The sequence below is a fragment of the Triticum aestivum genome, chromosome 1D, assembly GCF_018294505.1.
Source record: "Triticum aestivum cultivar Chinese Spring chromosome 1D, IWGSC CS RefSeq v2.1, whole genome shotgun sequence".
NCBI classification, from domain to species: Eukaryota; Viridiplantae; Streptophyta; class Magnoliopsida; order Poales; family Poaceae; genus Triticum; species Triticum aestivum.
Window position 1 is genome coordinate 40,338,198 of NC_057796.1, and position 27,006 is coordinate 40,365,203.

Genomic DNA, 27,006 nt, shown 5'->3' on the forward strand with positions numbered 1-27,006 from the left:
TCATGTTGCATGAGATGTCTATGCTCTCAGGTGTATACCAGATCGATTGCGATCCCAACTGCCCCAGATGGTAATGCGTAATCCGCCCACAAAAGAATTCGTCGCATCTGTTTCCACATTACATGGAACGGAAAGAAAGGTCGCCATTACCAAAAGGTGGTTTGGATCAGCATCAAATTACCAAAAGGTGGTTTGGATCAGCATCAAATTACCAAAGGTGGTTTGGATCAGCATCAAATAAACAAAGCTAAGCTCCATGAGGGTCTAAACATACCACACAAACATAGATCGGATGTGTTTATCCAATGAAGAATTACCAGGGTCTAAACATACCACACACATAAACCACAACGTATCATTGCACATAAATAAATTTACAAATACTGGAGGCAAAACCATCTCCCATGTATATATATTGTGCAGAAAGATGGCTGAAACAGAATGTTACTGCTCTCCAAACAAACATACCTGTCATACACATACAGTATATAACAGTAACGAGCATGCGAGACGTCGTCAGTCAGAGGCGACCCTGAGAACACGAGGGTTGTTCTTTTCATATCTGAAATACGTTTGTCTGGAACCTCTCGTCGTATAACTGCCAGTGCCCGTACCTCTCCATGTGGAAGGCCGACCTCGGTATGTAAAAGTTGGGCTTCACCAGCATCTCCAGGTTCTTCAGGTTAGCAGCAGCCTGCTCTATGCCCCTGCTCGTCAAATTCGCGCAGCCAAACAGGTCCAGGACCTCCAGCTCCTTGCATCCTTCTGCGATCGAGTTGAGGCCGACGCCAGATAGCTTTGCGAACCTGAGCACGAGTTGTTTCAGCTTTGGCATGGACCTCGAGATCGCTATTGCTTCCCTGTCGCCGTCCTGGGGGCATGCTCTTAGATACTCTGCTGGAACTGTTCGTACATGCTCTGATGAATCAAGCCAGTTGAATATGCTCCTCTTAAGGACTACGAGGTTAGGGCAGCTCTGCCCAATTACCTCGAGCGACTTGTATGAGACCTCGTAGCAGTAGCTGATGTCCAATTCTGTGAGGATAGGACAGCAGGACGCAACAGTGAGCATTGATCGGTCAGTTACGCTTGGGCTGCTTTGGATGGAAAGGATGCTGAGCTGTGGGGAGCTGCATATGAATGATCGAATCAATAAACTCAGAATGATACATCCAATCCAAGCGAAAAGATAAGACCAGTTAGCCATACATATGGACACGTCAAATCAAAGCAAATAGTTGTCGCCATGTACACTCTTATTGCCCCAGAAACAACAATGGACCATGAGAAGGGTTATGATTGACATAATCAGGTAAGGGGATCACATTAAGATGCAAGTTGGCACAGTATAGGATCTAGCATTTCCACTCGATGTCATCTTTGCTTCATGGTCTAAATTCTCAAAACGCGAAAAACATTCCACAACAAGTATATTTCTCTAACACCACATTCTTGTGACAAACAGGAGTTATTACAATATACTCCCTCCATCCCAAAATAAGTGTCTTGACTTTAGTACAACTTTGTACTAAAGTTAGTACAAAGTTGAGACACTTATTTTAGGACAGAGGAAGTAGTAGGTTGCCAGAGTTGGTTTCGACATAGTCAGTAGTATGGTAATCAATAAAGCTAGCAGCCTATAAACATCACCAACCAACCTATAAACATCATCAGCCAAGTAGCCAGCAGATCTTCTCAAAATGTGAATTAAACACCTCCAGCTTGATCATACTTAACAGAAGCAGGGGCAAAGAGACGCGATGTTCACCAATCTAATGTAGACGACCCCCAAAACTATTCATCTATCAACGAGAGAAGCATCTAGAGCTATGGAACAAACCGACACCGAAGCTGTGAGAGTGAAAGAATAAAATATGTGACCGAAGATCATTCATGAAGAATCCTAAGTCTAGAACATGTACCCACATGAAACTGATAGTCATCTAATAGCAAGTGGACGGCAAGAATGGTGTGGCTACTAGTTTCCTTTCCATGTTGCAAGGGTGGTTATCCTTCGGTGAACATGGCAGCATCAGCATGACAGGCATGATGGCGTGTCCATCCTCCTAAATGTTTCCAGACAGCCAGGATGAAACAAGTTGGGTTGGGTTGGCGACAAAGTTCACCATGGATGGACAACATTTTATGATTTTCCATGGAATTAGTTAAGTTCCATGGATAGCCATGTCCATAGTTTACGAGCCCCATGTCATTTGCCTTTTTCATTGCAGTGGTTCATGTGTCACTTCACTGTCTATACCACCACTAACATCTTCCTCAATACTCTATCTTCCTACATGGAACGAATCTCGTTTGGATTTCTAATCGAGCCTCCGTCCACAGAGGAAGCCAATTGGATTTATGTCTACAGGTGAACGGGTGAGGCCTGGAAGGACGATTCAGAGCAGCAGGAGGAGGACTCTAAGGTTGCGCGAACCTCTTGGCGGCGAAGGCGAGGGCGTCGTCGGAGCAGTGCCGGACACGGACCTCGCGGAGCTCCCCGGCGGCGAGCGAGGCGGCGGAGCGGAGCATGGCGTCGACGCGGCGCTGGAAGGCGGGCGTCCACCACTCGGCGGCGTCGGCGCCGACGGCATCGAAGGCCGGTTCGAGGTCGAGCGCGGCGAAGAGCGCCGGCCGGGAGCGCGCGGCCTCCCGCCAGGCGCGGCAGCACGCCATGGCGCCGCGCCACAGGTCCTCCGGGCCCAGCCGCGAGAACGCCTCCGCCAGGCACACCGGCGTCAGATCCGCCCAGTCCCTCTCCTCCTCCGCCATCGCCGGCTCGCCGGCCTCGCGTCCGGTCGCCATCCCACCTCCGCTTGCTTTTCTTTTCGGGTTTTCCCTTTGGGGATCTGGGAGAAGATAAAAGCTTTAGATATTTGCCATTTTGCCGTGCCGCGCCACGCCACGCCGCTCTCCACAAGAGTTGTGTGTTGTCGACACCTGTTTTCCAAAATTTCGGAAATCTAAGTTAAAGGATTCAAACAATTCTAAGAAAATAAAATAAGGAGCATTGAGATGTATGCTACATTTCCGTGCTCCACTTCCATTGCTGACCATGTGGGCATGATAATGGTGAGCTAATGTGTTATTTTCCCCTTTTGGAGCACCTCTAGTCAATTCCGTCTAATTTAGCCTCTCAAAAGGCCTCTCAAATTTGGACTCCTTATATTTAAGGAGTTGAATAAAATCGGATCCTATCCGAATCCCTAAAACTTAGCTCACTAAAAAAAAAACTTTGTCAAGCCCTCTAATTATTGATTTGTGTGCTACATTACAGGGGATTTTTTGACTGGCCCAATACGAGTGGCTTGTACTTCATAGGACCCTCACGACTAGAGGGATACACTAGTTCGGTGCAACCATTACAAACCCATACGCAAATCAGTCGAAGGTTTACTGAACTCCGAACGTCCGCCACATACATGTAAGACCGCCACGTCTCAACATAACCCTCTATGTGCAAAATGGTTGTCGCACATTCATGTCGGTCAGGGCGCTCCAAAAGCGGACATGACTCGGCGGCACTGATGCCAGTCATAGCGACGTGATCGGACAAGCAGGAGCGCGAGCCACCTAGAAGTCTACTCCGGTCGGTGACACCTCATTGAAGCCAGTTGCCCATCCCTTCGCCTAGCCACAACTATTTAAGCATGGCTCTGGTGCCGTCCATGCCCATGTCATATCCACTCTTCTCCGCTCACCATCGGCATGTGGTGGCTCCGGATCTGGATTGTTGAGTCGCTGCCATCACTCTCCGGGTCTACCGACCTCCACAATGGCCAACCCCTCTATGAAGGAGGAGATCATCCTCTCCTCTGGTGACGAGGGGGAGGGGTAGCAGCCGCGCCACCTCGCAGGTGCGCCCCGCCAGCCATGAGAGGCAGTGGGCTAGGAAGAGGGCGGCGGCGGCGGAGGGGGCCACACAGTCTTCCCGCCGAAGCCGTGGGTTGCCGGCGGTTCCCAATGAGGATGAGCGGCTCCTCACGACTGTCCATCGCTGCTCACTTACGACGGCGGGAGACGGACGCCCGCCAACTCCACCGGGAAAACGCGAAGGCGCTCCGGCTAGGTCTGGAGCAGTCGGCATGCGAGGTGACGGGGGGTGATGAGAGTGGCTAAGCTCAAGAGGCGGCAGAACCGCACCGTCGGAGGATGGTTGGCTTCATTGACTCCTCCTCCCCCTACTAGGAAAATGCTTATACACAGGAGCTCAGTAGTAGCGCTTTTTATAAGAAAGCGCTGCTGCTAAATAACGGTAGCGCTTGTGTCTGAAGAGCGCTGCTACTATTCATGTAGTAGTAGCGCTTTTGTCATAAAAAACGCTACTACTATAGTTGCCAACCGGTTGCATGGCAGTGTAGGTATATTAGTAGCGCTCGTAATTAAAAGCGCTACTGCTATTGTACATAGCAATAGCACTGTCCTCTGACGGGCGCTACTGCTAAATAGCAGTAGCGATTTTTGCTAAACAACGCTACTACTATGCTTACCTTATCCACACTGTAGCCCGCACGCGTCCCTCACTCTCCCTCACACACTCTCACTCGTCGCACGTCACCGCCGTCGCCGCCGACGCCCCCAAGGTATCTGCCTCCCTCCCTCCCTCCTCCTCTCGCCGCCCTCCTCTCTCCCTCCTCCCACGGCCCTCCTCTCTCCTCCCTCTCCGCCGGCGGCCTCCTCCTCCTCCTCCCTCCTCCCTCTCCCGCTCTCTCCTCCACCGTCCTCCTTCCCCTCCTCCTCCCTCCTCCTCCTCCTCCTTCATCCTCCTCCTGGCCTCCTCCCACCTCCTCCTCCCCCTTTTTGTAAATAGGTTTTAGTTTTTGTTAAATGTAGGTTTTAGTTTTTGTTAAATGTAGGAAATTTTTAGAAATTTTGAATAGAATAAAATATGAAATTGAAAAAAATGTAGGTCTTTTGAATAGAATAGGAAATTTTTAGAAAATTTGAATAGAATAGGAAATTATAAGTAAATTTGAATAGAATAATTAAATGTAGCTTATGGAGTTTCACTAAGTCCTAAGATGACGATAATAATGTTTTTGTTTATATTTTGTTTTTGCAGAAATCAAGGAGCCCCTGCATCATCCCCGTCGTCGTCCCCGTCACCGACCCCCTCCGACCTCGATCGAGGTGAGACCAGCCACCCCATGTTGTTAATTTCATTTAGGTATTTTAGGTGTTTAATCTTAGAATAATGTAGTATGAACCCTAGGTATGATCGAATCGTGTTCAAAATGTAGGTTTTTAATTAGGTGTAGTTAATAGAATTTAGGTGTTTTAGGTGTCACATTTGTTGTTATTTTTTAGTTAAAGCAATTACTCCCGCATCGACGTCGACGATGCCTATCCCGCATCCTCGTCGTTGACTCGGCAGAGGAGGCATGCTTGATCAGAGGGGCCATGTCCGGGACTGGGCTCCGCCGGGCTGGTACTGGGAGGTGCTACCTTCCGGGGGGCGCAACTTGGTGAGGAGCCAGCCCGTCGTTGACCCAAACCTTCTTTGGTGGCGGTCGCGTGGGCCAGTGACGGTGCGGAGGCTTGAGGACCCCGCGGAGGTGGTACGTCACCGTGTCAGCGAGGAGGACAAGCACGTCCGTTGCTACATGGTTGCGTTGGAGGGCAGGTTCTCCAATACCTGGCAGGTTCTTCAGGGATCTCACTGGAGCTATGATCCTGTGATGGTTCCTTCTCTTTGGGTGTCCACCGCCCGCGCCGATACTCGTCGTTCGCTAGAGTTTTAGCTGTATTATTGATGTTATATGTATGATACTATTCGAGATGTATTAGTGATAATATTCGCCGATGTACGGACGAAAGAGATGATTTAGTTTTGCTTATTGAATGAATGCTAATTTGAATATTAATTTATTTTATGATTTGGTTTTGCTTATTGAATGCTCAAATTGGAAAACTACTTCATCAAGTTTGAATGCTCATATGATGTAGATATAAACATGTATATCTTGTGTTGCTCAAATAGGATATGTGCTTGCCCAAGTGGCCGGCCATGTTTGCAGGTTACACCTCCTAGTGGACTATGTTTTGCCAGAGTGTTGATTAATTTCCGTTCCGGCAAATTTCAGGCGCTCGATATGTCATTTTTTAGCAAAGGTCATGCCGGATTTTTCTGTGAATTCTGGCATGACTTGTGCTAGAATATGTAGGAAATATCGAGTGGCCTGGATTTTTTAGAAAATAATTAAACGACATTTCGGGTTGACTTTAAGTCTGTCGAGGCTCCATCACCGAAGGTCGAAAAATCAGTGAGGGAGTGTATCCACCATATATATGAGAGAGGACGAAGAAGCCCGACTGTTGTCGTGGGGGTCGTTTCTCTTTCTTCTCCGGGTGCTAGACCTTTGTTATGCACTAGGGGAAGGAGGAGTAACGACCATCACCGACGGTCGCAAATGTTAGAGAGGAATCAGTGAGTGAGAGTCTCCACCACATATGAGAGGACGAAAAATCCCGGCTGTTGTCGTGGGGGTCGCTTCTCCTTCGTTCCCGTGTGCTAGACATTTTGGTGTAATGCACTCGGGGACGAAAGGAGGAGTGATCATCACCAACGGTCGAATGTATACACCACGCCAGCTGAGAGTTTTCAAGAAAAAGACTCGGCAGACCAATAGTCAACCCGTGATGAATAATAATGATCTAATTCAGTTTTTGCAATACATATATTGAATTGTACAAGTATAATCTTTGAATTATGAACATAGGAATGTCGTACTCGGACGACGAAAGTCTCCCGGGGGAGTGCAACTGGTGCAACGACGACCGAGGCAGTGCGACATGCCTCACCTGGACGAAGATCGGCACTTCAGCATTAAGCTCCAGGAGACCTTCGATGTTGAAACGGTACGCAACGACGACAAGTGTTTATTTTCGTAATTAAGCATGACTTCAACTATTTTAACGTGTAATTTTCATCTTTTATAATTCGACTAGCTTATCCCATGCCATGCAAGATGCTATGTCTTGGAGAGGATGGGTTTTGAAGACCATGAAAGTTTCAAAACAAAGAAAATTCACCTAAGGACCCATCATGGAATGGATTCTGAAGTAAATCTGTACAATTCTGAGAGCGTAACCCATTTTGGTTGCACAAATTGGGAAGCACTTTGCAAGATGTATGTTTTTTATGAGGGTATGCTTGTCACCATGGATGTTGGTGATCCTGACATCGACCAAGACAATATGGACATTTGGGTCCTTGTTGATACGCTTCCAATTCTACCGCTATGTGAGTTTCTCAAACATAGTTATTAACTAATTTATATTGTTTATTTCAAAATAGTTGACAGCTTATTTCCATTGACAGCTTATTTTCATTCTTCAAACAATGTGCGGAAGATGGTAGACAGAACCTACTACACCGATGGCTCTGAGTTAACTTATCAGGAGAAAAATCATCTGATTGCATTTTGTACCGAACTTGAGAATTACAATATCTATTATCAAACTCCTCCCTATTATGGTGAATACGTGCCACTAGTGCACGTGTTGAATCACGGTAACATCCATGGAGATGCCATGGTAAGATTTTTTACTATTACGACATTCGTGCTCTTTTGCATAAATTCTTTTAAAACTTAAGTACATTGCTAACTACGAAGTTATTACTATGTTTTTCAACAGAAAATTCCATTAGATTGTGTGCCTCATCTGATGATCAGAATGTTCGCCTTGATGTTTTGAACATACAGCCAGGTCATCCTACGAATCACACATGTCCATATCATATTTCTAAAACCAGTGAAGACATTGTCGGTGTGAAATGACACCTATGGGATCACAAGAATCCCTACTACGGTTGCCGGGGCGCAGGGTTGCGTGGAGAGCAGGGCTAGTAGACAGCATAGGGATCGTTTACCCAGGTTCGGGCCGCGAGGATGCGTAAAACCCTAGTCCTGCTTTGGTGGGTGTATTTCTGAGAGTTCTTGAGCTCTTGAACTAGCTGTGGTCAGTGCGTGGTTCCAAAGAGCCGAATCCTTCTCCAGTATGCCATGGGCCTCCTTTTATAGTTGAAAGGGGCTGCCATAGTGACACACAGGAGGTGGAAAGGCGTACAGTGCTCTGAGCTTATCGCTCGTATTACAAGACAAGATGCATTTAATGCATAGCTTAGGTGTCCCCTTGCTTTATTGGGGACGGGGGCGAGGCCCGTCCCGTCCGTCGCCACTCCTCCTCGCCTTGACACGCGCCCTGGCCAGTGAGGTGCGTGGTGCCATGTAGGCAGCCAGGCAGCTGAGGTGGCGCGGTGGCGGAGCCTTCACGAAGATCTGCATGCCGCCACGCAGGCGCTCGATGAGTTGGCCTGGGAGCTGCATGTTGCCACGCAGGTGCCCGCCCAGCTGGTTGGGCTGGCAGCTGCATGTGAATGGTGGTGGAAGTTTGTCCGGCGCGGGTTTGGCAGTGGCCCTGCTGGCGTCCTTGGCGAGGGCCTTGCTGGGTGGCCCGGCAAGGGTCTTGCTGTGGTGTGCTGTCATCCCCGGCAAGGACCTTGCCGGGGGTCTGGTGGCCTTCCTCGGCAGGGATCTTGCCGAGAATCGTCGTCTTCTGATCCTTATCTGATCTTGAATATGTCTTCACAAAGATCTGCATGCCATCACAGAGATGCCTTCCCGAGCCCTGGCCCCATGTTGATGACGGCGTTGGGGGCCGTGGGCTCAAGGGTGGCTCGCTCTGTTGGTGTGGGGCGAGCTGTCCTGGCAAGGGTCTTGCCGGGGCCACTGAGGCCGCCCGGCAAGGGTCTTGCTGGGGAACCTGCTTCGTCCCTCTGCTCTTTGTGGTCTTGGCCTTGGCCTTGGTGTTGCTTTGATTGTCTTGGGCTTCGGTCTTACCTTGGCTCACCTCCTCTGTTCTGTGGTGTGGTCGTGGGCGCGGCTCCGATTGCCCGTGCACAGGTAAAGGGATACAAAAGCGTGCCCCTATTTTTGTACACCGACAGGAGGCCCCGGGCCTGGGCCACACATAAGCGCGACACGTTGTTGGGCTAGGCCCAAAACGGTGCGCGGGCAGGTGGGGCGGTTTTTACCGTGGTAAGACTCTTCGCGCGCTTCGCTTCCCACGACCTGCGCGCGCGGCGTGGCGTGGAGGGGTGTGCATGATGTGGGCGACATGCGTGGGGCAGTTTCCACATGCATGCATCACATCGCAGTAAATGGGCAGTGCGCCCCGCGGCTTCCCCATAAAAAGGGATAACCGCGGGCGCACTGTTCCTTTTACCCTCCGCGCAACCCCAATCTCGGAGACCTCCGCCTGCCTTCCTCTTCTTCTTCAAGCTTCGTTCCTGCTTGCCGCCGTTGTGCCCTCGCTACCCTCGGTCTTGCCCTCCTCCCCCAGCCGTCATGGCACCAAAATCCACCAAGGGCAAGGGAGTGGCTAAGGATGCCGGAGCCGCGGAGCCGCCGGAAAGTGCGCTGGCGGTGCAGCGGACGCAGTCCGCCTTCTTCCCCTCGACAGTCGACGTGCTCGAGCTTTGGGACTCCTTCAGGCCCTTGTGGGGAGTGAAGAGGGGGGGGGGGGGGGAATTCGGGGCATCCGGCCACGCGTGTCATCCCCGCCGACTGCGCTGAGGCTGCCCCAAATCGGTACCCCTTCTTTGTTGATTATTTTTCTTGTGGGTTCTGTCCTCCCTTCTCCGATTTCTTCGGCGACATCATGCACACCTTCGGCTTCCGCCTTCTGGATTTTACTCCGAATGCGGTGGCGTGCATGGCCCTTTTCGCGCACCTCTGTGAAGCTTTGCCGGGGTGCACCCCAACACGGCGCTCTTCCGCCATTACTTCTTCCCTCGGATCCAGACGGGAGGTGCCATCTCGGGGTGCATCGCCTGGATCCCAAAATCCAAGGGAGCGTACCCGGACGGTGCCATGAAGGAGAGGTGGGAGGAATCGCGGGGCCGGTGGTGCTGGATCAAAGAGGAGGACCCGCCGGCGTTCTGCAGAGTTCGCCAGGCGCCGCCGGTTCGCGGAAGCAATTGGAGCGACATCGACGCCGACGATGGAAAGCTCACGGTTGCCACCACCAGGATTCTCCGGCTTACCCAGGCCGGGCTCACCCTTGAGATGATCGGGGCAGACTTCATCCGTCGCCGGATCGCTCCTCTGCATAACAAGGGGAGGCCAGCCTGGCTCTTCACGAACCCCACCGACATCATGCGGCTCCGTCCCGGCCTAGACCACAACTTCACAGTGATGGGACACGCCCATTTCTGCCAGCGGATCTTCCAGCTCGACGTGGGCCGCGACGGCGAGGTCGAGCGGACCGGCAAGGTCGCGAGGGCCGCCGCGAAGGCCGGCAAGGTCCTCAAGGGGCCTCTGTTCAAGCTGCCGGCGGGGGTGGTCCCGTTGTGCAACAACTCGCGTCGGTCCGAGATCATTGCCATGATGCCGGACTGCAACGCGCATGGCCCCGACGCGAGCTGGAAGGAGCCGGAGGACACTGAAGTGCAGCAGTTCTTTGACACCCTACATGAGGGGTATGTCAACGCCGACGACGAGCGGCTGCTTGTCCAGGACACCACCCAGGCGGGGCTGGACTACATCGCCACCAGGGCGAAGGAGGCACAACTTGCCAGGGAGGCCGGAAGCGCCGGTGGTGTGGAGGACAAGGCCGCGACGGTCGCGGAGGAGGAGGAGCTCGCCCGGTGGGCGGCGGCCGCCGGGGGAGCCAGCAGCGCCGGCACCGAGGCTCCTCTGGTTGAAGATGTGACCGGCGAGTCGTCGTCGGAGGAAGGCGAGACCACAGGCCCGACGCCGGCCGTGGGGAGAGGGCGAGTCCTGCGGCGGGCCAGTTCCGGCGAGCCGGTCTGGCCTGGTAGGGCTACGTGGTCACAACTGACCTTGGAGGGGTCCGGGCGCCACACGAGGGCCGCGACGGCGAAGAAGCCGGTGAAGGTCGCGGTGAAGAAGAAGACGGCCGTCCCTTCTCCATCTACGCGTGTCCGGACTCCACCTCCTTCTCCTCCTCCGGCGGACGTCGACACGGGGGTCACTTTTGATTATGGATCCCTCAGCCCGAGGAGGAAGAGGAAAACAACAGAGGAGGAGGCGGACGACGAGTAAGTATCTGGCTCTTTTCCGTTATCTCTGCCTCCTCAATCTGCATTGCTCGTCTTAACTTGCCTTCATGTTTGCAGGGATACGGAGACACTGGCCCAGAGGGTGAAGAGGGCCAAGGTCTCGGCGGGTGGCCAGCCCCCAGTTGGTACTTCGGGGGCGCCATTGGTGGTGTTGAGCAGCCCGGACAGCAGCCCCCGGCAGAGCCCCCAGCGTAAGTTCATCACTCTTCCCCCTGTCGACACGTGTTTTGGGCACGACACTTTTGGCGCTGACCTTGCCAGGTATGCAGGAGGAGAGCAGCAGCAGGAGGAGCCACAGAGGGCTACTCCCAACACGCTGCCCCCGTCAACCACGCCGCCCCGAGGGGCGTCCCCGGCGAGGGCGCCAGGCACCGGGCCCACGCACATGGAGGAGGAGGAGGACTTGGGCGCCGGCGGCTTTGCCTCGACGCCGAATGTTGGCGGGGAAGGGACTTCCGTTTCCCAGCCGGGTGCTGGCACAGGTAAATCATTTCGCCGTTCATCCTTGCTTCTTTTTCCTTCTGGCCCTTGGTCCTGGCCTTGCCTCACCCCCTTTTTCGGCGTTGAGGTTCCTCCTCAGTGAACCTAGAGGACGTGGACGCCGTCATCGAGGGCGTCGCCAAGGCTGCCGAGGCGGATGCCGAGAAGATCGCCGCCGAGGAGGCCGCCAGGGGCGCTGCCGAGGATGCCGGCAAGGGGCCTGCCGGGGAGGCCGGCAAGGGGCCTACCGAAGGGGCCGGCGGGACCGCCGCCGAGGAGGAGGAGGAGGAGGAGGTGGCTGGCGACCAGCCTTCCTCTTCTGCTGCTTCCGGCTCCGGCAAGTACCTGAGGGTGAGCGACAACTTGTTCGTCCACCTTCCAGGCGTGTCGAGCACCAGGACACCCGTGGAGGGGGAGGTGTTCGACGACGAAGTGCTTGCCGCTGCTGGGCTCGAAGTTGTCGACGAGCCGATCGTTGGCGGCGACGGTTCACAGGAAGAGCGGCTCCTCCACGCCATGGGCGCCAGCTTCCGGAAGCTCCAGGCGCTCCACCGCGCCCGTCTGGACAAAGCCAAGTCCAGGACGGCGGTGGTGGAGAAGGCGGAGGCGGACCTCCAGGAGCGCGTTTCCGAGACGCAAGACTGGTTCCACGAGGCCCACAAGGAGCTCAAGGCCGCTCAGGGTGAGCTGGCCAAGCGCGACGTGGAGCTCACCATGAAGCTCGCCGACGTCGAGAAAGCTCAAGAGACGGCGAGGAACTTGGCCGCGGCCGCCGAGGCCGCCCGGACCCAGCACGAGGCCGCGCTGAACTCCCAGGAGGAGGACCTTGCTGCGCGCGAGGGAAAGCTTGCTGCCATGCTTCGCGACAAGGAAGCAGAGGTGAAGAAGCTTGTCTTGCAGCAGACCAGTGAGATGGAGCAGAGGCACAAAGAGGCACTCAATGCCCAAGCCCAGGTCTACGCCGCCAAGGTGGAGGAGCTGGAGGCGGAGTGCGACGGGCTGAAGGAGCAGGCCCTGAAGCTGTCCCAGGAGAAGGACATGCTCAACAGTGCCCTGACAAAGGCGCAGGACGCGGTCGTCAGCAAGGCTGGGGAGCTCTCCGAGGCCAACAACTCCATCAAGGACCTCAAGCTGAAGCTGGAGGGTCTCGAGAAGGCGCTGGAGGAGGCCAAGACCCGAGAGGGGACCCTGGCGAAGGAGCTGGAGGCCGAGAAGCAGTTGCGGGAGAACGAGGGCCTCAACTTCGCGGATCACGTGGCGGGCGAGAACTATTGGCTCGATCGCCTCGCCACTGTCGCCAAGCAGGCCGCCGCGCAGCTGGCCATCATGGGGATGCCAGATGTGAGGTACGTCCCGGAGCGGAGCGTGAGCGCCAATTGCAGCCTGACCATGTTCTTTGAAAAGGTCGTCGGCGCTCTGGAGCGGCTCCACGCCAACCGGGCGGCCTCACTGGCCGACGAGTCTCGGAGGTTTTGCTAGGCAGCCATGACCAAGGTTCTCACTAAGGTGGCGCACTGGTACCCCGACCTCGACTTCGACGCCGCGATGGAGAGCTTGCCGGAGGGTACCGACCTTGCGCCGCTCAGGGAGCGCATCGAGCCCATCATCAGCCGAGTCGGCGGATTCAGAGGGTGGAGGGCCAGCGCCGGGATTAGGCATCCCATTCTTTATCGCCGTTGCAGGTTCACAACCAAGACAATTGCTATCTCTAGTTAGAACCGCAGCAACAATTTGATGTAATATAACTCTGCAGTACTTTTGGTATTATGCATGTTATTTTCCTGTTCGATTTTTCCTTGTATGTCCGCCCTACGTAACTGGGTAGGCTTTGCCGGCGCGTAAACCCAGGGCGGCGTCTTGGGGACGGATCCCCATTGGCCTGCCGGGTGTGCTTGCTGCTGGGCAAACCACCTTACCTCCCTTAGCGCGGCCGCCCGAACTGTCGAGTTTGACTCGAGTTAGAGTCAGGAGCGTTGCCAGGTGCGGAAGGCTACCCCGCCACTCTCGACGCGGCAGCTTTGAGCTGTTGAGCGGACTCAAAACAGAACAAAGGCGTTGCCAATTGCGGGGGCCCCTTTGCGTGCAGGTTTCCCATACATAGTCCAGATCTCCGAGGACGATAACCTCAAGTGTAAAAGGAAATAATCCAAGGCTCTGAATGACTTAGCTTTTCTGTTGCCGAGCCGGCGTCGTTCCTTCAGCCGCCTTCTTCTCAGAAACTGAAAGCGATGAAGAACCGCTAGGCTAACTACTAGACCAGATGCTCACAATTGCGCCCCCTACCTGGCGCGCCAAAGATGTCGGTGTGAAACGACACCTATGGAATCACAAGAATCCCTATTACGGTTGCCGGGGCGCAGGGTTGCGAGGAGAGCAGGGCTAGTAGACAACACATGGATCGTTTACCCAGGTTCGGGCCGCGAGGATGCGTAAAACCCTAGTCCTGCTTTGATGGGTGTATTTCTGAGAGTTCTTGAGCTCTCGAACTAGCTGTGGTCAGTGCGTGGTTCCAAAGAGTCGAACCCTTCTCCAGTATGCCATGGGCCTCCTTTTATAGTTGAAAGGGGCTGCCACAGTGACACACAGGAGGTGGAAAGGCGTACAGTGCTATGAGCTTATCGCTCGTATTACAGGACAAGACGCATTTAATGCATAGCTTAGGTGTCCCCTTGCTTTATTGGGGACGGGGGCGAGGCCCGTCCCGTCCGTCGCCGCTCCTCCTCGCCTTGACACGCGCCCTGGCCAGTGAGGTGCGTGGTGCCATGTAGGCAGCCAGGCAGCTGAGGTGGCGCGGTGGCGGAGCCTTCACGAAGATCTGCATGCCGCCACGCAGGCGCTCGATGAGTTGGCCTGGGAGCTGCATGTTGCCACGCAGGTGCCCGCCCAGCTAGTTGGGCTGGCAGCTGCATGTGAATGGTGGTGGAAGTTTGTCCGGCGCGGGTTTGGCAGTGGCCCCGCTGGCGTCCTTGGCGAGGGCCTTGCTGGGTGGCCCGGCAAGGGTCTTGCTGTGGTGTGCTATCGTCCCCGGCAAGGACCTTGCCGGGGGTCTGGTGGCCTTCCTCGACAGGGATCTTGCCGAGAATCGTCGTCTTCTGATGCTCATCTGATCTTGAATATGTCTTCACAAAGATCTGCATGCCACCACAGAGGTACCTTCCCGAGCCCTGACCCCATGTTGATGACGGCGTTGGGGGCCGTGGGCTCAAGGGTGGCTCGCTCTGTTGGTGTGGGGCGAGCTATGCCGGCAAGGGTCTTGTCAGGGCCACTGAGGCCGCCCGGCAAGGGTCTTGCCGGGGGAACCTGCTTCGTCCCTCTGCTCTTTGTGGTCTTGGCCTTGGTGTTGCTTTGATTGTCTTGGGCTTCGGTCTTACCTTGGCTCACCTCCTCTGTTCTGCTTGGTGTGGTCGTGGGCGCGGCTCCGACTGCCCGTGCACAGGTAAAGGGGTACAAAAGCGTGCCCCTATTTTTGTACACCGACAGACATGATAATCAAAGAATGAAAAAAATGCATGGTCAGTCGTAGGGAGGTTCTTGGAAGCAAGATTGTGCGAAAGGCAAGAATTGGAGACAGGATAATCTCCATTCTCCATAATGGAGAGTCAGGGGCTATCTTGTTTTATGCTATTTTACCTAGGAGAAGGTAGTAGGTCCTCACTAATACTCATGATCAACTGCTAAGAACAACTAAGTAGGATTGGTTAGATGACTATGATGATGATGTGGTATCGAGTAGAAGTTGTATGATCGATGATGATGAGTATGACTTGTTATTATGATACCAATGATGAGTTATTTATTATTATGATCGATGATGCATGATGCTAAGTTGTTATATGAGCATAATGAGTTATTATATATATATATATATATATATATATATATATATATATATATATATCAGAAGGTGAAATGAACATGGATTAGATTCAAGTGGAGGCAACATGTGGTGCACATCGAAAGTACTACTAATCCAAACTAGATCAAGTTTGGATTAGAGTAGTATTTTCGACATGCACCACATGTTGCCTCCACTTGAATCTACTCCACATTCATTTCATTCACTGTTATATATAATAACTAATCATGGTCATAAAATCATATGATGAAAATACTGTATATAAAATCACAACGAAAATAAGCTGTATTTTTAGAAATACAGGAAAAAAAGTTAGCAGCAACGCTTTTCAGAAGAAACGCTACTGCTACTTACTACTATCAGTAGCGCTTTCCTAACGAAAGCGCTACTGCTGACTAGGTATAGCAGTAGCGCTCATTTCCAGCGCTGCGACTACTTGTTAGCTGTAGCGCCTTAGTGGTAGCGCTTGTACAAGCGCTACTGCTAGCTATAAAACAAGCGCTACTACTAGGGTTTTCCCTAGTAGTGTCCATTGACGTCACCGACGGCTCCGACGATCCACCTCCTGCTGCCGACACCTACATGGACGCCTGCAGCAGCCCCGGTGATCGGAAGGGCAAAGGGCCGGCGAGGAAGTGCTGAAGCTCAGCCCTCTCTCTGTCTTTATTTCCGTTGTTGGTACTTTTAGCATAGAACTTGTCCGTCGACTGCACTGTGGTGCTCTTTTGGTTGATGATTACGTGGATTTCTATGTCTGGATTATGTCCATTTCTATGTCCGTTTTGTTTCGTTGATGATCTACCTAGTTTAGTTTCACGTTGTATGGATTTAGGGTACCGGATGCGAGGTACATGGCTATGGACGAGGCGATTTGAGGTGCCGGATCTGGTATGTGTGGTTGTAGACGCTCTTATAGAGGAAATAAAGCTCATCGTTTTCGCCAGAAAAAGATCATGCCAAAATGGTTGTGCACGCTGGCCTTGGATAATGCGGACACGAGCCCACTTGCATCGTTGTACTCCCTCCATTTTTATATACAAGGCCACAAACTCAAATTACAGGTACCAAGGTAAACTTTAATACATGTTTTGCAACCCACCTTTTCTTTTCATTTATTGTGATCATTAATACACCGCATGCATGATGGGGAACGTAGTAATTTAAAAAAATTTCCTACGCACACGCAAGATCATGGTGATGCTTAGCAACGAGAGGGGAGAGTGTTGTCCACGTACCCTCGTAGACCGAAAGCGGAAGCGTTAACACAACGCGGTTGATGTAGTCGTACGTCTTCACGATCCGACCGATCAAGTACCGAACGCACGGCACCTCCGAGTTCAGCACACGTTCAGCTCGATGACGTCCCTCGAACTCCGATCCAGCCGAGTGTTGAGGGAGAGTTTCGTTAGCACGACGGCGTGGTGACGATGATGATGTTCTACCGACGCAGGGTTTCGCCTAAGCACCGATACGATCTTATCGAGGTGTAATATGGTGGAGGGGGGCACCGCACACGGCTAATAGATCAATAGATCAATTGTTATTGTGTCTATGGGGTGCCCCCCTGCCCCCGTATATAAAGGAGCAAGGGGGAGGCCGGCCGGCCCTTGTTGGCGCGCCAGGAGGAGGAGTCCTCCTCCTAGTAGGAGTAGGACTCCCCTCTTTCCTACTCCTACTAGGAGGGGGAAAGGAAGGGGAAGAGGGAGAAGGAAAGGGGGGCGCCGCCCCCCTCTCCTAGTCCAATTCGGACCAGAGGGGGAGGGGGTGCGCGGCCCCTCCTGGCTGCCCCTCTCTCTCCACTAAGGCCCATAAGGCCCATTACTTCTCCCGGGGGGGTTCCGGTAACCCTCCGGCACTCCGGTTTTCTCCGAAATCACCCGGAACATTTCCGGTGTCCGAATATAGTCGTCCAATATATCAATCTTTATGTCTCGACCATTTCGAGACTCCCCGTCATGTCTGTGATCACATCCGGGACTCCGAACAACCTTCGGTACATCAAAACATATAAACTCATAATAAAACTGTCATCGTAACTTTAAGCGTGCGGACCCTACGGGTTCGAGAACTATGTAGACATGACCGAGACACGTCTCCGGTCAATAACCAATAGCGGAACCTGGATGCTCATATTGGCTCCCACATATTCTACGAATATCTTTATCGGTCAGACTGCATAACAACATACGTTGTTCCCTTTGTCATCGGTATGTTACTTGCCCGAGATTCGATCGTCGGTATCTTAATACCTAGTTCAATCTCGTTACCGGCAAGTCTCTTTACTCGTTCTGTAATACATCATCTTGCAACAAACTCTTTAGTTGCAATGCTTGCAAGGCTTAAGTGATGTGCATTACCGAGAGGGCCCAGAGATACCTCTCCGACAATTGGAGTGACAAATCCTAATCTCGAAATACGCCAACCCAACAAGTACCTTCGGAGACACCTGTAGAGCACCTTTATAATCACCCAGTTACGTTGTGACGTTTGGTAGCACACAAAGTGTTCCTCCGGTAAACGGAAGTTGCATAATCTCATAGTCATAGGAACATGTATAAGTCATGAAGAAAGCAATAGCAACATACTAAACGATCGAGTGCTAAGCTAACGGAATGGGTCAAGTCAATCACATCATTCTCCTAATGATGTGATCCCGTTAATCAAATGACAACTCATGTCTATGGCTAGGAAACATAACCATCTTTGATCAACGAGCTAGTCAAGTAGAGGCATACTAGTGACACTCTGTTTGTCTATGTATTCACACATGTATCATGTTTCCGGTTAATACAATTCTAGCATGAATAATAAACATTTATCATGATATAAGGAAATAAATAATAACTTTATTATTGCCTCTAGGGCATATTTCCTTCAGTCTCCCACTTGCACTAGAGTCAATAATCTAGATTACACAGTAATGATTCTTACACCCATGGAGCCTTGGTGCTGATCATGTTTTGCTCGTGGAAGAGGCTTAGTCAATGGGTCTGCAACATTCAGATCCGTATGTATCTTGCAAATTTCTATGTCTCCCACCTGAACTAAATCCCGGATGGAATTGAAGCGTCTCTTGATGTGCTTGGTTCTCTTGTGAAATCTGGATTCCTTTGCCAAGGCAATTGCACCAGTATTGTCACAAAAGATTTTCATTGGACCCGATGCACTAGGTATGACACCTAGATCGGATATGAACTCCTTCATCCAGACTCCTTCATTTGCTGCTTCCGAAGCAGCTATGTATTCCGCTTCACATGTAGATCCCGCCACAACGCTTTGTTTAGAACTGCACCAACTGACAGCTCCACCGTTCAATGTAAATACGTATCCGGTTTGCAATTTAGAATCGTCCGGATCAGTGTCAAAGCTTGCTTCGACATAACCATTTACGATGAGCTCTTTGTCACCTCCATATACGAGAAACATATCCTTAGTCCTTTTCAGGTATTTCAGGATGTTCTTGATCGCTGTCGAGTGATCCACTCCTGGATTACTTTGGTACCTTCCTGCTAGACTTATAGCAAGCCATACATCAGGTCTGGTACACAGCATTGCATACATGATAGAGCCTATGGCTGAAGCATAGGGAACATCTTTCATCTTCTCTCTATCTTCTGCAGTGGTCGGGCATTGAGTCTTACTCAATTTCACACCTTGTAACACAGGCAAGAACCCTTTCTTTGCTTAATCCATTTTAAACTTTTTCAAAACTTTGTCAAGGTATGTGCTTTGTGAAAGTCCAATTAAGCGTCTTGATCTATCTCTATAAATCTTGATGCCTAATATATACGCAGCTTCACCGAGGTCTTTCATTGAAAAACTCTTATTCAAGTATCCCTTTATGCTATCCAGAAATTCTATATCATTTCCAATCAGCAATATGTCATCCACATATAATATCAGAAATGCTATAGAGCTCCCACTCACTTTCTTGTAAATACAGGCTTCTCCAAAAGTCTGTATAAAACCAGATGCTTTGATCACACTATCAAAGCGTTTATTCCAACTCCGAGAGGCTTGCACCAGTCCATAAATGGATCGCTGGAGCTTGCACACTTTGTTAGCTTCCTTTGGATCGACAAAACCTTCCGGTTGCATCATATACAACTCTTCTTCCAGAAATCCATTCAGGAATGCAGTTTTCACATCCATTTGCCAAATTTCATAATCATAAAATGCGGCAATTGCTAACATGATTCGGACAGACTTAAGCATCGCTACGGGTGAGAAGGTCTCATCGTAGTCAATCCCTTGAACTTGTCGAAAACTTTTCGCAACAAGTCGAGCTTTATAGACAGTAACATTACCGTCAGCGTCAGTCTTCTTCTTGAAGATCCATTTATTTTTCAATGGCTTGCCGATCATCGGGCAAGTCAACCAAAGTCCATACTTTGTTCTCATACATGGATCGCATCTCAGATTTCATGGCCTCAAGCCATTTTGCGGAATCTGGGCTCACCATCGCTTCTTCATAGTTCGTAGGTTCGTCATGGTCTAGTAACATAACCTCCAGAACAGGATTACCGTACCACTCTGGTGCGGATCTTACTCTGGTTGATCTACAAGGTTCAGTAATAACTGGATCTGAAGTTTCATGATCATAATCATTAACTTCCTCACTAATTGGCGTAGGTGTCGCAGAAACTGGTTTCTATGATGAACTACTTTCCAATAAGGGAGCAGGTACAGTTACCTCATCAAGTTCTACTTTCCTCCCACTCACTTCTTTCGAGAGAAACTCCTTCTCTGGAAAATTTCCGAATTTAGCAACAAAAGTTTTTGCCTTTGGATCTGTGATAGAAGGTGTACCCAATAGTCTCCTTTGGGTATCCTATGAAGACACATTTCTCCGATTTGGGTTCGAGCTTATCAGGCAGAAGTTTTTTTCACATAAGCATTGCAGCCCCAAACTTTAAGAAACGACAACTTTGGTTTCTTGCCAAACCACAGTTCATAAGGCGTCGTCTCAACGGATTTTGATGGTGCCCTATTTAACGTGAATGCAGCCGTCTCTAAAGCATAACCCCAAAAAGATAGCGGTAAATCAGTAAGAGACATCATAGATCGCACCATATCTAGTAAAGTACGATTACGACGTTCGGACACACCATTACGCTGTGGTGTTCCGGGTGGCGTGAGTTGCGAAACTATTCCGCATTGTTTCAAATGAAGACCAAACTCATAACTCAAATATTCTCCTCCACGATCAGATCGTAGAAATTTTATTTTCTTGTTACGATGATTTTCAACTTCACTCTGAAATTCTTTGAACTTTTCAAATGTTTCAGACTTATGTTTCATTAAGTAGATATACCCATATCTGCTCAAATCATCTGTGAAGGTGAGAAAATAACGATATCCGCCACGAGCCTCAATATTCATCGGACCACATACATCTGTATGTATGATTTCCAACAAATCTGTTGCTCTCTCCATAGTTCCAGGAGAACGGTGTTTTAGTCATCTTGCCCATGAGGCACGGTTCGCAAGTACCAAGTGATTCATAATCAAGTGGTTCCAAAAGTCCATCAGTATGGAGTTTCTTCATGCGCTTTACACCGATATGACCTAAACGGCAGTGCCACAAATAAGTTGCACTATCATTATCAACTCTGCATCTTTTGGTTCAATATTATGAATATGTGTATCACTACTATCGAGATTCAACAAAAATAGACCACTCTTCAAGGGTGCATGACCATAAAAGATATTACTCATATAAATAGAACAACCATTATTCTCTGATTTAAATGAATAACCGTCTCGCATCAAACAAGATCCAGATATAATGTTCATGCTTAACGCTGGCACCAAATAACAATTATTTCTGGTCTAAAACTAATCCCGAAGGTAGATGTAGAGGTAGCGTGCCGACCGCGATCACATCGACTTTGGAACCATTTCCCACGCGCATCGTCACCTCGTCCTTAGCCAATCTTCGCTTAATCCGTAGCCCCTGTTTCGAGTTGCAAATATTAGCAACAGAACCAGTATCAAATACCCAGGTGCTACTGCGAGCATTAGTAAGGTACACATCAATAACATGTATATCACATATACCTTTGTTCACCTTGCCATCCTTCTTATCCGCCAAATACTTGGGGCAGTTCCGCTTCCAGTGACCAGTCTGCTTGCAGTAGAAGCACTCAGTCTCAGGCTTAGGTCCAGACTTGGGTTTCTTCTCCTGAGCAGCAACTTGTTTGCTGTTCTTCTTGAAGTTCCCCTTCTTCTTCCCTTTACCCTTTTTCTTGAAACTAGTGGTCTTATTGACCATCAACACTTGATGCTCCTTTTTGATTTCTACCTCCGCAGCCTTTAGCATTGCGAAGAACTCGGGAATCGTCTTACTCAACCCTTGCATATTATAGTTCATCACGAAGCTCTTGTAGCTTGGTGGCAGTGATTGAAGAATTCTGTCAATGACGCTATCATCCGGAAGATTAACTCCCAGTTGAATCAAGTGATTGTTATACCCAGACATTTTGAGTATATGCTCACTGACAGAACTATTCTCTTCCATCTTGCAGCTGTAGAACTTATTGGAGACTTCATATCTCTCAATCCGGGCATTTGCTTGAAATATTAACTTCAACTCCTGGAACATCTCATATGCTCCATGACGTTCAAAACGTCGTTGAGGACCCGGTTCTAAGCCGTAAAGCATGGCACACTGAACTATCGAGTAGTCATCAGCTTTGCTCTGCCGGACGTTCATAACATCTGGTGTTGCTCCTGCAGCAGGCCTGGCACCCAGCGGTGCTTCCAGGACGTAATTCTTCTGTGCAGCAATGAGGATAATCCTCAAGTTACGGACCCTGTCCGTGTAATTGCTACCATCATCTTTCAACTTTGCTTTCTCAAGGAACGCATTAAAATTCAACGGAACAACAGCACGGGCCATCTATCTACAATTAACATAGACAAGCAAAATACTATCAGGTACTAAGTTCATGATAAATTCAAGTTCAATTAATCATATTACTTAAGAACTCCCACTTAGATAGACATCCCTCTAATCCTCTAAGTGATCACGTGATCCATATCAACTAAACCATGTCCGATCATCACGTGAGATGGAGTAGTTTCAACGGTGAACATCACTATGTTGATCATATCTACTATATGATTCACGCTCGACCTTTCGGTCTCCGTGTTCCGAGGCCATATCTGTTATATGCTAGGCTCGTCAAGTTTAACCTGAGTATTCCGCGTGTGCAACTGTTTTGCACCCGTTGTATTTGAACGTAGAGCCTATCACACCCGATCATCACGTGGTGTCTCAGCACGAAGAACTTTCGCAACGGTGCATACTCAGGGAGAACACTTATACTTTGATAATTTAGTGAAGGATCATCTTATAATGCTACCGTCAATCAAAGCAAGATAAGATGCATAAAAGATAAACATCACATGCAATCAATATAAGTGATATGATATGGCCATCATCATCTTGTGCTTGTGATCTCCATCTCCGAAGCACCGTCATGATCACCATCGTCACCGGCGCGACACCTTGATCTCCATCGTAGCATCGTTGTCGTCTCGCCAATCTTATGCTTCTACGACTATCGCTACCGCTTAGTGATAAAGTAAAGCATTACAGGGCGATTGCATTGCATACAATAAAGCGACAACCATATGGCTCCTGCCAGTTGCCGATAACTCGGTTACAAAACATGATCATCTCATACAATAAAATTCAGTATCATGTCTTGACCATATCACATCACAACATGCCCTGCAAAAACAAGTTAGACGTCCTCTACTTTGTTGTTGCAAGTTTTACGTGGCTGCTACGGGCTTAGCAAGAACCGTTCTTACCTACGCATCAAAACCACAACGATAGTTTGTCAAGTTGGTGCTGTTTTAACCTTCGCAAGGACCGGGCGTAGCCACACTCGGTTCAACTAAAGTGAGAGAGACAGACACCCGCCGGTCACCTTTAAGCAACGAGTGCTCGCAACGGTGAAACCAGTCTCGCGTAAGCGTACGCGTAATGTCGGTCCGGGCCGCTTCATCTCACAATACCGCCGAACCAAAGTATGACATGCTGGTAAGCAGTATGACTTATATCGCCCACAACTCACTTGTGTTCTACTCGTGCATAACATCAACGCATAAAACCAGGCTCGGATGCCACTGTTGGGGAACGTAGTAATTTCAAAAAAATTCCTACGCACACGCAAGATCATGGTGATGCATAGCAACGAGAGGGGAGAGTGTTGTCCACGTACCCTCGTAGACCGAAAGCGGAAGCGTTAACACAACGCGGTTGATGTAGTCGTACGTCTTCACGATCCGACCGATCAAGTACCGAACGCACGGCACCTCCGAGTTCAGCACACGTTCAGCTCGATGACGTCCCTCGAACTCCGATCCAGCCGAGTGTTGAGGGAGAGTTTCGTCAGCACGACGGCGTGGTGACGATGATGATGTTCTACCGACGCAGGGCTTCGCCTAAGCACCGCTATGATATTATCGAGGTGTAATATGGTGGAGGGGGGCACCGCACACGGCTAAGAGATCAATAGATCAATTGTTGTGTCTATGGGGTGCCCCCTGCCCCCGTATATAAAGGAGCAAGGGGGAGGCCGGCCGGCCCTTGTTTGGCGCGCCAGGAGGAGGAGTCCTCCTCCTAGTAGGAGTAGGACTCCCCTCTTTCCTACACCTACTAGGAGGGGGAAAGGAAGGGGGAGAGGGAGAAGGAAAGGGGGGCGCCGCCCCCCTCTCCTAGTCCAATTCGGACCAGAGGGGGAGGGGGCGCGCGGCCCCTCCTGGCTGCCCTCTCTCTCTCCACTAAGGCCCATAAGGCCCATTACTTCTCCCGGGGGGGGTTCCGGTAACCCTCCGGCACTCCGGTTTTCTCCGAAATCACCCGGAACATTTTCGGTGTCCGAATATAGTCGTCCAATATATCAATCTTTATGTCTCGACCATTTCGAGACTCCTCGTCATGTCCGTGATCACATCCGGGACTCCGAATAACCTTCGGTACATCAAAACATATAAACTCATAATATAACTGTCATCGTAACGTTAAGCGTGCGGACCCTACGGGTTCGAGAACTATGTAGACATGACCGAGACACGTCTCCGGTCAATAACCAATAGCGGAACCTGGATGCTCATATTGGCTCCCACATATTCTACGAAGATCTTTATCGGTCAGACCGCATAACAACATACGTTGTTCCCTTTGTCATCGGTATGTTACTTGCCCGAGATTCGATCGTCGGTATCTCAATACCTAGTTCAATCTCGTTACCGGCAAGTCTCTTTACTCGTTCTGTAATACATCATCTTGCAACAAACTCTTTAGTTGCAATGCTTGCAAGGCTTAAGTGATGTGCATTACCGAGAGGGCCCAGAGATACCTCTCCGACAATCGGAGTGACAAATCCTAATCTCGAAATACGCCAACCCAACAAGTACCTTCGGAGACACCTGTAGAGCACCTTTATAATCACCCAGTTACGTTGTGACGTTTGGTAGCACACAAAGTGTTCCTCCGGTAAACGGAAGTTGCATAATCTCATAGTCATAGGAACATGTATAAGTCATGAAGAAAGCAATAGCAACATACTAAACGATCGAGTGCTAAGCTAACGGAATGGGTCAAGTCAATCACATCATTCTCCTAATGATGTGATCCCGTTAATCAAATGACAACTCATGTCTATGGCTAGGAAACATAACCATCTTTGATCAACGAGCTAGTCAAGTAGAGGCATACTAGTGACACTCTGTTTGTCTATGTATTCACACATGTATCATGTTTCCGGTTAATACAATTCTAGCATGAATAATAAACATTTATCATGATATAAGGAAATAAATAATAATTTTATTATTGTCTCTAGGGCATATTTCCTTCAATGCATGCAAGAAAATTGAGTGGAGAAAGTAGCTAAATGACATTATGACAGCATACATGCAAGCATTAAACAAGGTGCTAGTACAAGAAAACATCATTAATTTTGTCTCGATTACTGTTGGTGGCCTTGTATAGATGTAAAATGTACTCCCTCCGTTTCTCTTTAGTCTGCATATAAGATTTGGTCAAAGTCAAACATTATTACCTTTGACTAAGTTTATAGAGAAACATATCAAGATTCACAATATGAAATCAATATTGTTAGATGCATCATGAAACTAATTTTCATACCATATAGCTTTAGTATTGTATATGTTAATATATTTTTCTACAAAGTTGGTTAAACTTTACAAAGTTTGACTTTGACCAAATCTTATATACAGACTAAAAAGAAACGGAGGGAGTATATTCCATAGTGGCCTTATATAAGTAAATGGAGGGAGTATTATCTGGATGTGTTTTTTCTTTTCGCCCCCACTTGTGTAGTTCTAATACGTACCGTAAATCCGTTGTTCCATGTGCTTGCTCGCAAGTACACACGTGTTGTGTTTGATCACTCTCATCTGCCATTGGCGTCCAGATCGGACTAACAGACAGTGATGAGCCAGTCAGCAGCAGCATGTGAAAAAATCGATCTCTACTTGTTGCTTGGCCAAACACGGAAAACTCTCTGCCCAGACAGGACAAACAGGAACGGAAGAAAGTTCCAGCTAGAGGATGTTAGAAATTTAGGGTTTGTGATTTATCCCCTATTTCTCTGCACTTTTTCATGATGCCGCTCACAATTCGCATATCTGAGACTACGGAATAGAGACCTTCTTATACTGTTTTTTCAAAGAGTCCACCTCTTATACAGATAATATTCCTAGTCGTTACAACTAGTTTTCGGGATAGAGTCCAGATCAAATTACCAACCACGATCAATTTGTCTGTTAACGGATTCTACCCGTTATGTCCCTAGAGCACGCGCTTGTAAGCAACGCGCCATAATAGAGTGTAAATTCCTCTAATTATGTAGATCAACATTAGGGTTGTAATCTAACTATACAATCTAGCTCCTTCCGATTATCATTGTACCCGGGTAGTCTTTCCAATATAAATAGTATATTGTATTCCAGTGATAATCGACGAGCTTCCTTAAGCATATAACTTAAGTACGTTTCAACAAGTGATAATTTCATGATAATCATATAAAGTAATTCCATGCATAAATACATGTATAATTCCATAATGAGGTATTCTGAATATTAGTAATTCCTAGTAATTTGAATATAGTTGCAGGACACATAATTCCAACAGAAGAGAAGGAAGGAGGGAGAAGACAGAGTGACTGCCGGCCGGTTTAAGGATTTGAATAAAAACGGTTTCTATCCGAAGCCCTAAAGCTTAGCTCACTATTTTTTTTGTCAAGTCTTCTAATTATTGATTTGTATGCTACTCCCTCCGTCTCATAAGTGTCAAAAAACGTCTTACATTATGGGACGGAGGGAGTACATTACAGGGGATTTTTTGACTGACCCAACACCAGTGGCTTGTACTTCATAGGACCCTCACAAATTTGGACTCCTCATATTTAAGGATTTGAATAAAAACAGTTTCTATCCGAATCCCTAAAGCTTAGCTCACTAAATTTGGACTCCTCATATTTAAGTATTTGAACAAAAACAGTTTCTATCCGAATCCCTAAAGCTTAGCTCACTAAAAAAATCT

General features: G+C 49.3%; 1 protein-coding gene across 1 annotated transcript; it reads right to left on the reverse strand.

Annotated features, from left to right (window-relative positions):
- Positions 1 to 341: 341 nt before the first annotated feature.
- On the reverse strand, positions 342 to 2,871 carry LOC123180148 (F-box protein SKIP1). The gene is made up of 2 exons (XM_044592119.1): positions 2,438 to 2,871; positions 342 to 1,130 (listed from the first exon to the last, which is right to left on the reverse strand). The coding sequence occupies exons 1-2, from the start codon at positions 2,803 to 2,805 to the stop codon at positions 557 to 559; spliced, it is 942 nt and encodes a 313-aa protein (XP_044448054.1). The 5' UTR covers positions 2,806 to 2,871; the 3' UTR covers positions 342 to 556.
- Between the last annotated feature and the right edge of the window lie 24,135 nt (positions 2,872 to 27,006).